Genomic DNA, 15,780 nt, shown 5'->3' on the forward strand with positions numbered 1-15,780 from the left:
ACCAAGGACAACATTGATATCCTTAACCTTATCATAGACATCTTGCCCGCTAAAATACCTTGGAGGTGACGCTTTCTCCCTTGTGCCATCAAACTGAGACTTTATTTTTCGGTATCGGTGTTCCTTGGAAGGAAATGTCGATGCCACATGTACACTATTTTCTTTGACTCGTTCAACCACATACCCTCAGTGTCATCTAAGCATTGGGGGAAGCTTCACATTTTCTTTTACTCTACTGTTAGGGGGGGGGGGAATAAACCAGCCTGAGGATAATGGTTGAAGATTACCATCCAGGTCCCTCCAGAAACTTGATCTCCGGACCCTCAGTTAAAGGCTCAGCCTCCGAAGTCATCAGATCCCTTCACGGTACCCCTTCGTACCTGCGAAGCCTTCCCTTGGCTTAGCCAGCTCGGTCTCCCGAAGGCTCAGCCTCCCAAAAACCCGAGCTTCCGAAGCCTCGATCCCCCAAAGCTTCAGCCTCCTGAAGCCCCAGCCTTCTGGAGTCCTGCTTCCCAAAGCTTTCACCTCCTGGTTCCATGCCTCCCGAGGCCCGTGCCTCGGGTTGCTCGGGCCACCTTCCCTAAGGCTACAAGGTGAATCAGGAGGCCTTAGGAAAGATCTGTCGGAAGGGGAGCATCGGTCGTGCTTTAAATACAAGGAAGTGACCGGCATTAAAAGCCTAGGCTGATGGATGCTGCTCTAACACTCCAGCGTAATGGAGGCTATCCTGACACCCCTGACAGTGCAGCGCCGGGCCGCAATTGGCGATCGGCTCGCTGCACTCCAAGGGGCAGGCACCACGATAGTTACCACGGTGGATATTTATCTCCACCGATAGGGTAGAAAGTAGTTATCCGGGAGAAGGCCCAATAATTCGATCAGATCCTAGATATTTGTACATTATGATAACTTGTACGCCAAGCTATGCACGGCCCTATAAATAGGGGGCCATGATCATCTGGGCAGGAGAACGGGCAAGACAGCAAAAAAGACACAAAGGTGAAAACATACTAAGTTGCAAGCATGCAACCATATGCATGGCTGTCAACCATACGCACCGTATTCATGCTCCAGCCCCGCTGCCGTGTGGGATGGCATTCCTTCGACCTTGGCCAACTCAGAACCCTGGGTCGGTACAGGAACTCCAGATGGCGCAGAGGCCTTTCAGCCTCTACGCGACGAAGACCTCACCGCCTCAGGCCACCATCCAATGGTTCTGGGCGGTCCAACCCAGGAGTGCTCCCACCTGGGCTTGGTCCCCAGGTATCCCCTTCGACCACACCTGGGATACCCCCAGCGAGCCAACATCTTTGGAAAGTCTGTCCACCCAGCGCCCTCCATGGACCCCTCAGGCGAAAGAGGGTTCCAAGGAGACGGAGGGCTCCGGGGTGCGTAGACCCTGCCAGCGCCTCCGACGCTGCCCTCACAATGCCAACAGCGCGCAGGGAACCCCAAGCTCACCTCATCCGAGGAGGCATAGTAAGAACCACTTCGGCCCCAAAAGCCGGTTTACCGGGCATCCTCGATGGTCTCCCAAAGGGGAAGGAGACCCTGGGGAAACCACAGGCTCTGGGACACACCGCCTTTGGCAGCGACCCCAACGACAACTCCAAGCTCCGGCGCCCTTGGAAGCACACGGGTGCATCCTGCACGGACCAGGGCGCGGCCACAACACCAACGACTGCCGCACCCTCATGACCTTCTGAGAGGAATACCTCGAAAGGCAAGCAGAATACCTGGTCGCAGAAGGAGCGGGCGAAGGATGACGTAGGGTTCGAAGGCTTGGGGCAAACTCCCGGGCAAATCCCCGGCCCCTCAACCCTGCACCATCACTATCGACCCTACTACCAACGGTACCACATACAACAACGAGAACTGAGTCAGGGACATGCCATCACCAGGCTCCGGACGGGATACCTCTGGAGCCGGGCAGCGGCTAAGGGCCGAGGCGGTCTAGGACCGGCTCTCCCGACTAGCCTTCGACTACGCCTCCAACTTGCTGTCTCCAGGCTCTGGACGGATTACCTTCGGGGCCGGGCAACGGCTAAAGGCTGAGGGGGTCAAGCATCGCCTCTCTCAACCTACCCACAGGCTTCGAGGCCACCAAGCCTCGCAATAGAGGCCTTATTCCTATAAAGGTACGCCCACTATTAACTACCAAGTAGTGTACCTAGTGATCCGTCTTTCATACGGCCAGGTTAGAGTCTGTTGGAGGCCTCCAACCTTACTGCTAGAAGTCTTTTTGCAATAGATAGCCACTAGGTAGAAGTAGTAGAACTTAAGTTACCTTCTCATTTAGCATGAACAGTTATATAACCTAGCTATATTTTATGCTACAACTAGCTTCTTATTGCCAACAGTAGACTGCAAAACTTAGCTAGTATAACCATGTAAAATCCCTACACTCCCGCAGACGCATCGTGCCTAGGTCGCCTGGGGGGCGGGTCTACCCAGGTTTTCTGGAAGGCATTGTGCAGCTGCGGAAGTGTAGTTGCCACGTATCAAGGGATTTCCTTGATATACCATGTTGCAGCGCCACCCGTAGGACATCTTCGGGTGGCGTGACAAGCCCACGTACCGCGGACGTAGCATGCCTAGGTCACCTGAAAGGCAAGACTGCCTAGATTTCCTGGAAGGCATTGCGTAGTCTCGGTAGACAGTGAGGCCCACACACCGCGGGCGCCGATTATGCCTAGGTCACCTGCAAGGGAGATTATGCCTAGGGTGCCCTGGAAGGCATTTGCATAGCCTCGGGTGTCAAAGCCACACCCCAGGGGATGTCCTCGGTGGCGGAGTTGCGGTACTCCGAGGAATGCTGTCGCAAGGAATTCTCGTTGCATGACATGCCTACACACCGCGGGCGTAGCATTCCTAGGTCACCTGGAAGGCAAGACTGCCTAGGTTTCTTGGAAGGTATTGTGTAGCCTTGATAGTGTGTAGATGTTGGTTATCAGGGGACTTCCTTGGTAATGTAGTTGCAGCGCCCCCCGGGGATTTGTCTGGAGGCGTGACAAGCCCATGTGCCAGTAAGCATTGCTTGCCTAAACCCAAGGTCACCTGAAAAGGTTTTCCGGAGGGTAGGCTTTGCCCTGGTAGAAAGTGGAGCCCACACACCATGGGCGTAGCATGCCTAGGTCACATGGAAGGCAAGACTAGCTAGGTTTCCTGAAAGGTACTGTGTAGCCTCGATAGTGTGTGGACGCCGCATATCAGGGGATTGCCCTGATGTGAGGATGCGGTGCTCTGAGGAATGCTGTCGCAAGGAATCCTCTCTGCATGACATGCTTATATACCGCGGGCGCAACATGCCTAGGTCACCGCTAAGGCATCAAGCCTAGGTTTCCTAGAAGGTATTGCATAGCCTCGGTCGTATAAATGCCACGCGCCAAGGCACATCCTTGGTGGATAGTGTTGCGGTGCACCCCGGGCGTTTCCTCGGGAGCACGACAAGCCTACACACTGCGGGCGTAGCATGCCTACATCACCTGAAAGGCAAGACTACCTAGGTTTCCTGGAAGGTATTGCGTAGCTCCGATAGTGTGTAGGGCCTTCGGCTTTAATACATGCCAAGTTACCTTACAAAACCTCCGACAAAAATGAAGAGTCTTACAAAACCTCTGGGAACTTTACAAAACCTCCGATAAAAACTGAGAGTCTTACAAAACCTTTGACAAAAATGGAGAGTCTTACAAAACCTCCGACAAAAATGGAGAGTCTTACAAAACCTCCGGCAAAAACAGAGAACTTTACAAAACCTCCGACAAAAATGGAGAGTCTTACAAATCCTCCGACAAAAACGGAGAGTCCTACAAACCTCCGGCAAAAATGGAGAACTTTACAAAACCTCCGATAAAAACGGAGAGTCTTACAAAACCTCCAGCAAAAACGGAGAACTTTACAAAACCTCTGATAAAAACGGAGTCTTACAAACCTTCGGCAAAAACGAAGAACTTTACAAAACCTCCGATAAAAATGGAGAGTCTTACAAAACCTCTGCACAACAGAGAGCTTCACCAAACCTCCGGTAAAAATGGAGAGCTTTACCAAACCTCCGGCAAAAACGAAGAGCTTTACCAAACCTCCGGCAAAAATGGAGAGCTTTACCAAACCTCCACACAATGGAGAGCTTTACAAAACCTCCGGCAAAATGGAGAGCCTTACCAAACCTCCACCAAAATAGAGATACTTCCAAAAACCCACGCATTGGGGATGTTTTCCAAAAACTCTGCCGGATGGAAAGGTTCTGAAAGGACCTAACGGGAAGAGTACCCTGGCATCTTGAAGGCAAATGCCTCCGTGTCGAAGGGATACAAAACCCGCTGGCCTCCAAAGAGCACAGCACACAGATCAAAGGGGTATAAAAATCCCCCTCCCTATAGGGAAAGGTATAACCCGCGTGACTCAAACACGTATGGTAAAAGGTAAAATCATTACCCTACCATCTCCCTTAAAGACACATTTCATACGTCATTTTATGAGTGTTATACTAACATTTAATAAAAGCCCATGCTTCGTGGCACGGGAAACATAGTGGAACCTTCGACTGTCCATTGCAGAGACCCCAATTCACGACAGTGGCTAAGGGCCGAGGGGGTCGCGGACCACCTCTCCCGCCTAGACTTCGGCTTTGCCTCTGACATGTCGTCGCCAGGCTCTAGACGTAGCACCTCCGGAGCTGGGCAGAGGCTAAGGGCCGAGGGGGTCGCGGACCATCTCTCTCGCCTAGCCTTCAGCTTCGCCTCCGACGTGCCATCGCCAGGCTTCGGACGGAGTACCTCTGGAGCTGGGCAGCGGCTAAGGGCCGAGGGGATCACGGACCACCTCCCTCGCCTAGCGTTCGGCTTCGCCTTCGACACGCCGCCGCCAGGCTCCGGACAGAGCATCTCCAGAGCTTGGTAGCGGCTAAGGGCGGAGGGAGTCGCGAACCACCTTTCCCTCCTAGCCTTCAGCTTCACCTCCGACGTGCCATCGTCAGGCTCCGAACGGAGTACCTCTAGAGCCAGGCAGTGGCTAAGGGCCGAGGGGGTCGCGGACCACCAGTCCCATCTAGCCTTCGGCTTCGCCTCCGATGCGCTGTCGCCAGGCTCTGGATGGAGTACCTCAGGAGCCGGGCAGCGGCTAAGGGCCGAGGGGGTCGCGGACCACCTCTCCTGCCTAGCCTTCGGCTTCGCCTCCGACATACCTTCGCCTTCAACCTGGGCAGTCGCTAAGGAACCTGAAGGGTCAAGGACCACCTCCGGAGCTTCTCTCCAAAGGTTCCAGATGGACTTCGCTCAGTCAGAAATCTGGAACAAATTGGGAAGAAGGCCCTACCAGTGCCAAGCCCGAGGAGTACACAATAACCGGGAACGACGAGGTCGCCACTGCTCCACCAGGTTCTCCTTAGTTACCCTACGTATCCACCACCACCAGATTCCCGAGGCCACCTCTCCCCCAGAAGGAACGAAATTAGTGATGATCTATGCGAAGGCTCGGTACCTCGGTCGTCAGAAAAACTAGCCATCGCCTTCGAAGGGGACGAAGGAGCACAGTTTGAAGGCACGAAGGCACGCGCGCATGCGGTCACCCATTCGAAAGATCCCCTTGCACTCCGATATGGAAGGAGTCACAATCGTTCCCGAAGGTCCATGTTATATTATTAAACAACTAGTACATCCAGGGGACACATACTGAAGTAACAGTACAGAAATTGCCACAAAGAAGATAGATCCCTACGGAGCAAAACAGTGTGAGAAAGAGTACAAGGTGACTAAGTTAAGCCATGAGCCCACATGAAGGCCATGATCGACCATGAGACGTGGATATATCACAGTGTCACCAAGTACGCCATCCCGGTAACCACCTTCACCTCCTACGAGTCCCGGTAGGGGCCACGCAAGGGACGGCGTATGCGCCTCATCTGCGGCCTGCCACTGCAGAAGCTGATATAGTAGCCGGCTCCCGAGCTGTAGGAGGATGAGGAAGAGTCTGAGGAGGTCACCGACGGGGCCTTCTCCCTCACCTCCCGGCCTCCTCCTTCACCGCCGGCTCCACAGACGCCTGCTCGCACTCCCCCCGCAGGAGATCCCAGTCGATCTCCTCATCTTCATCGGAGATATCAATGATCTCGATGAGTATGGCCTCCCTGGCCAAAGGTTAGGCTGGAGCGGCAGGCAGCCGCCTCCCCTGCAGAGATGGAAGTGGCGTGGCCACCGGCGCCTCTACTGACGACTGAAACGGTCCGGCTTCCGAAGAAGCCATCATGATCATCGACATCTCCGAAGAGGATAAGGAGGAAGACGACGCCATACTCAAGTCAAGGTTAACTACTCGCTCGTGGGGCTATGGAGACTCTAGCCGGGTAACCTTAGCTTTATACCCAGGCCAAGCAGTCACGTAGGTCCGGAAGATGAAACAGAACCAACACCACGGTGTCCCCCATTGAAAACCTGGGGGGGGGGGGGCGTGGCCATGCCCCAGTCGTTCCTCCAACATGTGGTAGCGCTCCATGACGAATGCCTCATTTTCTCGCATGGATGTCCTATCACATTAATAACCCAAACTCCTTTCGACGCGTGACAGGGGCGTGGGCACAAGACCCTAAATGACCCCCCACATTGTCCAGTCAGAACACGACAGTGGTACGTCTTATCCTACCAGGCAAACGCGTAGGATCCTCCAATCCTACACGTAACCTCTACTCTAGTGACCTCAAAAGGCAGGAAGAACCATACCGAAGGAATCCGGATAACCTGTATCAGTCTCAGCACAGACCCCGGAAGTACACCACATACATCGACGTCCCTCTGGCCCACGGTACCGACACCGCACATGATAGCTCCAACAAGCTCTGGAGCAGATCGCCACCACTAGCATGCCATCAGTCTTGGACTCACCATCGACGCCCATAGTTTCTAACGAAGAAACTTCTTAAAGGATAGGGAATTGCCATCAGGAATCCTTGATACTGTACCAGGCTAGGGTTGGTTTTCCTCTACATCCTCTCCCCCCTCGAAACATCGGGGCCCGAGAATGAGCGAGTACTATTGGGGGGAAAATAAATCAGCCTGAGGATAATGGTTGAAGATTACAATCCAAGTCCCTCTGGAGCCCTAATCTCCGGACCCTCAGTTAAAGGCTTGGCCTCCAAAGTCATCAGATCCCTTCACGGTACCTCTTCGTATCTGTGAAGCCTTCCCTTGGCTTAGCTGGCTCGGTCTCCCGAAGGCTCAGCCTCCCAAAAACTTGACCTCTCGAAGCCTCGGTTCCCCAAAGCTTCGGCCTCCCGAAGCCCCAGCCTTCCGGAGTCCTGCTTCCCAAAGCTTTCACCTCCCGGTTCCATGCCTCCTGAGGCCCCCGCCTCGGGTTGCTCAGGCCACCATCTCGAAGGCTACAAGGTGAGTCAGCAGGCCTTAGGAAAGATCTACCGGAAGGGGAGTACCAGTCATGCTTTACCTGCAAGGAAGTGATCGGTATTAAAAGCCTAGGCTGATGGACGCCGCTTTGACACTCCAGCGTAATGGAGGCTATCCTGACACCCCTGACAGTGCGGCGCCGGGCCGCAATTGGCGATCAGCTCGCCGCACTCCAGGGGGCAGGCACCACGATAGTTACCACGGTGGATATTTATCTCCACCGATAGGGTAGAAAGTAATTATCCAGGATAAGGCCCAGTAATTCGGTCAGATCCCAGATATTTGTACATTATGATAACTTGTATGCCAAGCTACTGACGACCCTATAAATAGGGGGCCATGGTCATCTGGGCAGAGGAGGACGAGCAAGATAGCGAAAAAGACACAGAGGTGAAAATACATCAAGTCACGCTATGATACTACTCCCAGAGCGATCTATTTTCTCTACCATCAATACATTCGTGGTGTTCCTCCTCTTAAACTTCGTTTCCAAGCTTGAGTCTCCTCCTTAGAAGAAACTCTCGCTGTACTTGCTGGGGGCAAGACGAACTCTTGCTCCAACATCTGCCCTGACAAGTTACGAAGTGCTGGCAGATCATTGATGGTGATAAACAACATGGCATGTAGTGTGAAGTATTCTTGCAGTACTGAACCCAAACCTCAATGCATTCAGACCAGAGTGCTTTAAGATCATCCACCAAAGACCTGAGGTACACATCGATGTTGTTGCTAGGTTACCTCGGACCAGGAATTAAGGTCGACAACATAATGTATTTTTGCTTTTTACAAAGCCAAGATGGAAGGTTGTAGATAGACAGTACAATAGGCCAGGTGCTATATGAGGTACTCATGTTACCGAATAGATTCATGCCATCTGTGCTCATAGCAAACCTAATATTTCTTAAATCTTCAGCGAACCACCCAATGTGGAATCAATGGTTCACCACTGAGCTGAATCTGCGGGGTGCCATATCATTGCATTGTTCTTACGACCCTCCTTATGCCACCGCAGCAATTGGGACTCCTTTTTGTTCTGGAACAAACTCTTCAAACGAGGAATTATAGGGAAATATCACATCACCTTTCTAGGAGTCCCTTTTCTCTTGTTGCCTTCCTCTACGTCACCACTGTCATTTCTATGCTTATATCAATGGGTTTCACAAATAGGACATTGATCCAGGTCTGCATACTCTCCACGAAACAAGACACAATCCTCCTTACATGCATGCATTTTTCTACCTCCAATCCCAAAGGACAAACCATCTTCTTTGCGTCGTAGACGGTCTTGGGCACCTTGTTCCCCTCTGGTAGCATGTCCTTTAGCAGATGAAACAATGCTTTGAAACTCCTATCAGAAGCGTAAGCACCGCAAACAACAGCGTGTATTTCTCCTTACAGCCAGGATAAAATGATGTCTTCGAGTCTTGCACCAGTTCCTAGAATTTGGTAAACTCACAATCACTATACTCGTCGTGCCTCTCAACATCACGCACCATTTGGTCCACATTCTCCACGTAGCTATCATTGAATCCTAATATGTATGCGTCCCTGAGATAATCATCCATATCACTGGTTGGCAGGAGTCCTTGATCCATACAGCCGTCTGGTAGGACCTGATCCATTTCCTCTTAGTTAAGGCCTTCCTCGCCATGTTTGTTCCAAACGTGATATCTCTCTTTGAATCCACACCTTAACAAGTGATCATACACACTGTCAGGTTTTGGGAACTTCTTCTCATTCTTGCAATCACAACATGGACACCAAATTGCTTTTTTACCCCGACCTTCCATATCCGCCACCGCGACAATCAAGAAAGACTTCACCCCGCTTATGTACTCGTTACAAGTACAGCAATCAAGGTACATCCAACTTCGGTCCACAATCTACAAATTGAAAAAATATTAATTCTAAATAGAAACGACAGAGAAGATAGAATAAGTATAAAAATTATAACTTAATTTAACTAAATTAAGTGTGTACGTGTGTTCAAGTGATATTCAAGAGAACAATTAATATCCAAATATGATGCATGTTATCTATAGTGAAGGATCCTAGCTAACTTCAATAGGCAAAGATAGGTCCTAATCCCATTCGAGGATATGTGGCACGAGTATGTTTCCATGCTCTTGTACGATTCTGGAGAAAATTTCGGTAGCACCTTTCCGCTGTTCTCCAAATACACGTATTGACAATGATCCTAGAGGGTGTGTATCTGGAGAACAACAGGAAGACGCCACCAAAATTCTCTCTAGAACCAGATAAGAGCACAGAAACGTACTACTCGGGCCACATATCCTCAAACTATTGCCGTAATACGATGCAACTTCATACCTTGTTGGGTATGAAGGCAGTGGACATATGCATTGCGCTGCATACATTTGCATTGTATTTGTAATCATTGAAGATCATTCATGTGGAAGTATTATATATTGAAGATCCATCATGGGAGTTATTATGAGAAGTGGTGCTTCTTAGAAGTTCATAAGTAATGTGATAACTTGTGGATTTGAAGAGAACATGAAGTTATATGTGGATTTCCATTACATAGCATTCACATGCACCATATTGCATCGTAGAAGCTTTTACATTGATTTTTGGTTGTGATGGATCACATAAAAGTAATTAAAGTAATACTATTACTTGTAGATGATATGTGGCTATAAATGGATGATCTTAATGGAGTTTACATACATTGTTCCATGTGATTTCAATTTTATCCACGATGTCTTTGCTGGAGTTATCCTCATGCCCTACTTATTAAGTATTTGAAGTTTCGATTTTGTTTATGTTGTTCATACCATGTTATATGTGATGAGTGGTACTTTTAGCATCTTATGTTGTAGTTGTTTTTTTTAAGGGTACGTTGTAGTTGTTTCACTATGATCACCTAATGCTTATATATTAAGAAGTGACTATTTACTTTTATGTATAATGAATTTGCTAAAATACGATCATATCATGTATTATCTTTTATACATTGTTGAAATATTAAATTGATGTTTTTATAATTATGGTTTAAATAGCTTGTTAAAGTAGTTCACTTGATGAGATTTTCCAATCTCACCCTTGCATTTTCCCCCTGGTTGTTCTTGAAGCTAGCATGGAGGGAAGGATTTAGCAGCACGTCCTGCCCACTTTTATCATCACCATTACCTTTAGTTATGTGATGTAATAAAATATCAGAGGTTGAGGTTTTTTACACCTAGTTTAAAGTAAACTTAGTGATGTTAAACATATGGTTTAATTGCTTAATTTAACTTATTCATGGTCTTAATTGCTTCTATGTTGTTGCTTTCACATTGCTCTATTTTTCTAAATGTATGCTACAGAAATTTTATAGTTTGGCATTCTTGTAGTGTCGTTGGAATGCATCCTAGGGTTTTGTGGTTCCTAGGGTGTTACAGACATGATCTCTGACGAGAAACCTGCATGTTGTCTTGTACGGCCTCAATAAATGCAAAGGCTTCAAAGGCTTCCCAACTCTATCAATCTTTGTGATGACAAAGCATCATGTCGGCAACTTGTTGGGACCTTTGCTATGCCTTCTCTATACTTGGGACGTGTGACAATCTGTACCATCAGTTGAAGTATGAACCTCGATCTGAGCCTTTAGATCATTTGGGTGATCCAAGTTGAGGTGCTCACTCAGGTTTCCGCTGCTTCTTGGGCTCTCGTTTCTCGTTTGTTCCATGTTTGCACGCCCATCTCCATCCGAGGCTGCGCCCTGGTCCAAGGAAGGGCAATTTGCTTTTGGAGGTGCTATTCCTACATACAAATTAATTTCCATATGATGGACCTCTTCATTATAGAAAAACATACATTTATGAAAACTAAGACCAATGATTGACACCACAATGTCCACAGGTAGTTTCACTTGATATATATATGTCATTGTGTTAAATGTGAACATAAATTACAAATATGAAACCAAGCGTTTTCTTTTTCTATTATGACTTGTAAAAAAAAGCATCACATTTGAAGACAATTTTGATGTATCACTTACAATAGATCTCTAAAAGATAGTTATGTTATGTATTGTTAATGCACATATTTTCAAATTAGGATTTTTTTAGACTACATATTTTTACACATCTTGCCATGCAAACGCAGGATAGCTAGGCCGAAGCCCACAAAGAGAAGAGGTTGAACAAGGAATCACTGGAGCACCGGGGCGATGAAGCATCGAGGCGGCGGGGCGGCGGGGCACTAGGAGAGTGTCGGAGCACCAAAGCGGCGGTCATCGAGTTATCGGGGCAGCGGAGACCTGGGACAGCAGGCGTCGGGGCGGCGGTTGTTAACATTGAGGCACCATGGTGGCATCAGGGCATCGGGGCGAGCGTCGGGGTGGCCGTCGGAGTTTGAAATTTTGGGTGTTGTCAAGGCATCGGGGCGGCGTTGCATCAGGGTGGCGGGCGTTGGGGCACTGAGGCAACGGTCATCAACATCAGGGCACCAAGGTGGCGTCGAGGTAATGGGGCGAGTGTTGGGGCAGCGGTCGGAGTTGAAAATTTTGGGTGTTGCGGCTATGGGTAGAGGGCACCGAATTTGTACTCTAAAGTATCACTGCCGGTTGTAGTACCGATCTGGTAGTTCTAAACTACATCCGACAGTGATATTTAGAAGTATTTTTAAGCTTATTCATGTAGTTTATTAAATCATAGTATTTACATTAAAACATGCTCTTAGTATTTTGTATAGTATTTTTACAGTATTAATATAACTTATTAAAATTGTATTTGCATTAAAGCATATCTATCCTTAATTATTAATTAATACGATACAACATGTCATTAATTAATACAAATTAAAGCAAATCCTTAATGAATACATCAAAGCTTTTTTCAGTTAATGATTAGACCTTTGTTATGATCACGATGTATGTAAGTAGCTTACTTAGTGTCTTCTATTTGACTTAGGTTGATGTTCTCTCCAAAAGAAGTGAGGTTGTCGAATTTATTGGAGTCTTCCTCGTCGATGACATTTTCAACTCTGACAGTCATTTTTTTCCTTGAAAACCCGCGTGGCACTTCTTTGTACGCTAGGTCCTTTACATAGAAGACTTGTGTAACATCATTGGCAAGTACAAATGGTTCTTCTCAGAACCGATGAGTTTGAGATCCACGGTAGTCATACTGTACTTGTTGATGTTCACTCCTCCTAGGAGTCTGACCCATTGGCATCAAAAAAGAGGGACATTCGACGGTCCATACTAGAGCTCCAAAATCTCCTTCATAAATTCATAGTAGGTCTCCCAATTGCCATTACTATCGTAGGCATTGATACGTACACCGCTATTTTGGTTAGCACTCTTGTCATACTGTGCTCTCGTATAAAATGTATATCCATTGATGTCATATCTTGGTATGTTAGAATTGTGGTTGACGGTCCATGAGCAAATAGTTTTAACTAGGCATCCTCTGTATCCATCCCCATCCTGTGTCTACATAACCAATCGCCAAAATGATCTCTATGCTCTCTCGTGATTCAATCATATGACTTTGTTGGGTTTTTGGCACGTAGCATGTTCACATGCATATTGACATATGAGCCCACTATAACCTATTGTTGCAGAATTACGAAATGAGCTTGAGCGAAAGAAACGCGGTCAGTTGAGCGAGATATATGCACACCAACCGGTATGAGATTCATGTAGTTGACGTAGAACTCAACGACCTTCTCAGTTTCCCACCATGTGGCAATGCAACCTTACGGCCGACCTTAGTTACGAATATATTTCTTTAGAACCTCCATCAATCTCTTGAAAGGGTACATCTGATGAATAAACACGGGGCTAAGGATCTTTATCTCTCTTACGATGTGAACAACGAGATGGATCGTGATATCAAAAAAAGATGGAAGGAAACACATCTCAAGCCAGCATAGAGTATGAACCATGTCATCCTACAACTTTTCTAGTTTTAACGGATCGATGACCTTCTGTGAGATCATGTTGAAGAATGAACACAAGTTTATCATCGGGTCTCAGACTTTCTCTGGCAGAATGCCTTTTATTGCAATTGCAAGCAATTGTATCATCATCATGTGGCATAATCCCTGTCCACAAAATCCTTGTCCAGAATTGATATGCATGCACTAAAGGACAATCAAAGTTATTAGGAGAACATGTATTGTACCTATGATCAATTACTTTTTTCCACAGTTATTATCATCTAAACTATATATCTTCAACCAAAAATTTAAAAGACATATATTAAGATCTTGCAAATTGGGAACACCCAGTCCCCCACACTCTTTTTTCATGCAAACACTATCCCAACATGCTGAATGATAAACAAGTGGCTTAGAGCCTAAGCTATCTTTCATCTTTTCCCCCCTTCCTTTCGCATACAAATACCAATAAGAGATTTTAGTTTAGTCATCAGTACAATAGATATGTTATCACATAAAACGTGATTAGTTATGACTTATTTATATATTTGTACTTCATCCGTGTGAGACATATTTGTTCTTGGCCTAAACAGCATTTTCTGCATATAGATGCTTGTAGCAGGTAATTAAGGAAGTGTTATGAACAAGTCAAGAGTTATTGCTCTGCGTACCGGAAACAGTCTTCCTTCGTCAACACAAGTAAAGCGTGTGTTATAGCTATAGCCTTGTACCACGTCTCCCCATATGCATGCATTATTTGCAGTGGGTTCGTGCAAGTAATCACTGCACTCGGAACAAAATGGTGACCAAGTAAATGTCAGAAACCTTTTTTTTTTTACACAAGGGATTAGTGTCAACAACAGTATGACCAAGTAAATGAGTTAGTAGAGTGCAAAGACTTTAGAAGGAAGCTTTGAAAAGTTGAAGAAGTTAACTCTGTTGTTTCATCAGCACATATACAAGCACGACTTTTCTGTTGTCCATGAGACCATTTCCATCCATTGATATGATCTACATGACTTGTTCTGTTGTCATGAGTTCACACTGCCGCGTGCGGCTATATAAGCACGTCTCTGGCCTCCATCGTCAAAGCATCAACGAGCTTAGCACAAGCAGCTAGCTCTACTACAGAGAGGGCACAAATATACAGCAGACAGCAGAAAGCCAGATTGAATACAATGGCCTCCTCCTCCTGCTTCCTTCTCGCTGCTCTTCTTGCATTGGTCGCTTCTCAGGCCATTGCTTCTGATCCTAGCCCTCTCCAAGACTTCTGCGTCGCCGACAAGCACTCGCCCGGTATGTTTTCATTTTATTTCATCCATGCTCTGATGTTCTCTTGTATCAGATCAATGAACACATCTCAAATATGTGATCTCACACATGTACTTAGTATTGTTTTAATCGTTTATTACAGACAGTTATATGTGTCGCTTTCTGGTCTTTCCGTGTGTATCTTACTTAATTTTTATATGCATGCAGTGCGGGTGAACGGATTTGTTTGCAAGGACCCTATGACTGTGAATGCGGACGACTTCTTCAAGGCAGCCATGCTTGACAAGCCTAGGAACACCATGATGAGCAAGGTGGGGTCCAATGTCACTTTGATAAACGTCATGCAGATCCCTGGGCTTAACACCCTAGGCATCTCACTGGCACGTATCGACTATGCCCCCTTAGGTGAGAACCCACCGCACACCCATCCACGTGCCACTGAGATCCTCACAGTGCTCGAGGGCACCCTCTACGTCGGTTTCGTCACGTCTAACCCAGACAACAAGCTATTTGCCAAGGTGCTCAACAAAGGTGATGTGTTTGTATTCCCCCAAGGGCTGATCCACTTCCAGTTCAACCCAATCTACAACAAGCCAGCAGTTGCCATCGCCGCGCTCAGCAGCCAAAACCCAGGGGTAATTACAATTGCCAATGCGGTCTTTGGATCGAAGCCACCGATCTCAGATGATGTTTTGGCAAAGGCATTTCAAGTGGAGAAGGGGACAATTGATTGGCTTCAAGCTCAATTCTGGGAGAACAACCACTATTAAATAAGTCAAGCACGTGTTCATTGTATGGGAAGATTTCTTATATGCACTTTGCAGACAAACAACATGTGTTTTTAGTTTTGGTGCTACAACTGATAAAATAATGTCACTGTAATTGCACGTCCCATTAGGACTGGTTTTGTGAACCGAGGTCTTCTTTTCTTCTTTTGGGAACATGTTGGGACAGGTGAACTGAGGTCATAATCTGCTACTATGGCATGCTTTGTTCTTGTATAATGGAAAGAATACATCGTTACGAAATATATGCATCATGTGACAGTATATAGTATTTCTAGATCCGGATTTACAAATGAATATACGCATGATGTGGCCCAAATTTCCAGTTATTTATTTGTTGTGGTTGCCTACAAGGAGTGTATTGATCCTAGGCCGGTGTGATTCCTTTTTCTTTGACCTGGGCATGTTGTGTTGTCTAGGGGTGTTTGGGTCCTCGGGCA

The 15,780-nt window shown here is 47.1% G+C and overlaps 1 protein-coding gene across 1 annotated transcript; it reads left to right on the forward strand.

The window, feature by feature from the left end:
- Positions 1-14,384: 14,384 nt before the first annotated feature.
- LOC133894747 (germin-like protein 8-7) lies at positions 14,385-15,583 on the forward strand. Its single transcript, XM_062334911.1, has 2 exons — positions 14,385-14,579; positions 14,763-15,583. The coding sequence occupies exons 1-2, from the start codon at positions 14,462-14,464 to the stop codon at positions 15,323-15,325; spliced, it is 681 nt and encodes a 226-aa protein (XP_062190895.1). The 5' UTR covers positions 14,385-14,461; the 3' UTR covers positions 15,326-15,583.
- The last annotated feature ends 197 nt before the right edge of the window (positions 15,584-15,780 follow it).

The sequence above is a fragment of the Phragmites australis genome, chromosome 16, assembly GCF_958298935.1.
Source record: "Phragmites australis chromosome 16, lpPhrAust1.1, whole genome shotgun sequence".
In the NCBI taxonomy this organism is placed as follows: domain Eukaryota; kingdom Viridiplantae; phylum Streptophyta; class Magnoliopsida; order Poales; family Poaceae; genus Phragmites; species Phragmites australis.

What these genes read in the sequence shown, in the direction of transcription:
- LOC133894747 (XM_062334911.1), top strand. Translation starts at nt 14,462, where the DNA reads ATGGCCTCCTCCTCCTGCTTCCTTCTCGCTGCTCTTCTTGCATTGGTC. An exon ending in CGCCGACAAGCACTCGCCCG is followed by an intron (nt 14,580 to 14,762) that starts GTATGTTTTCAT and finishes ATATGCATGCAG; the next exon opens with TGCGGGTGAACGGATTTGTT.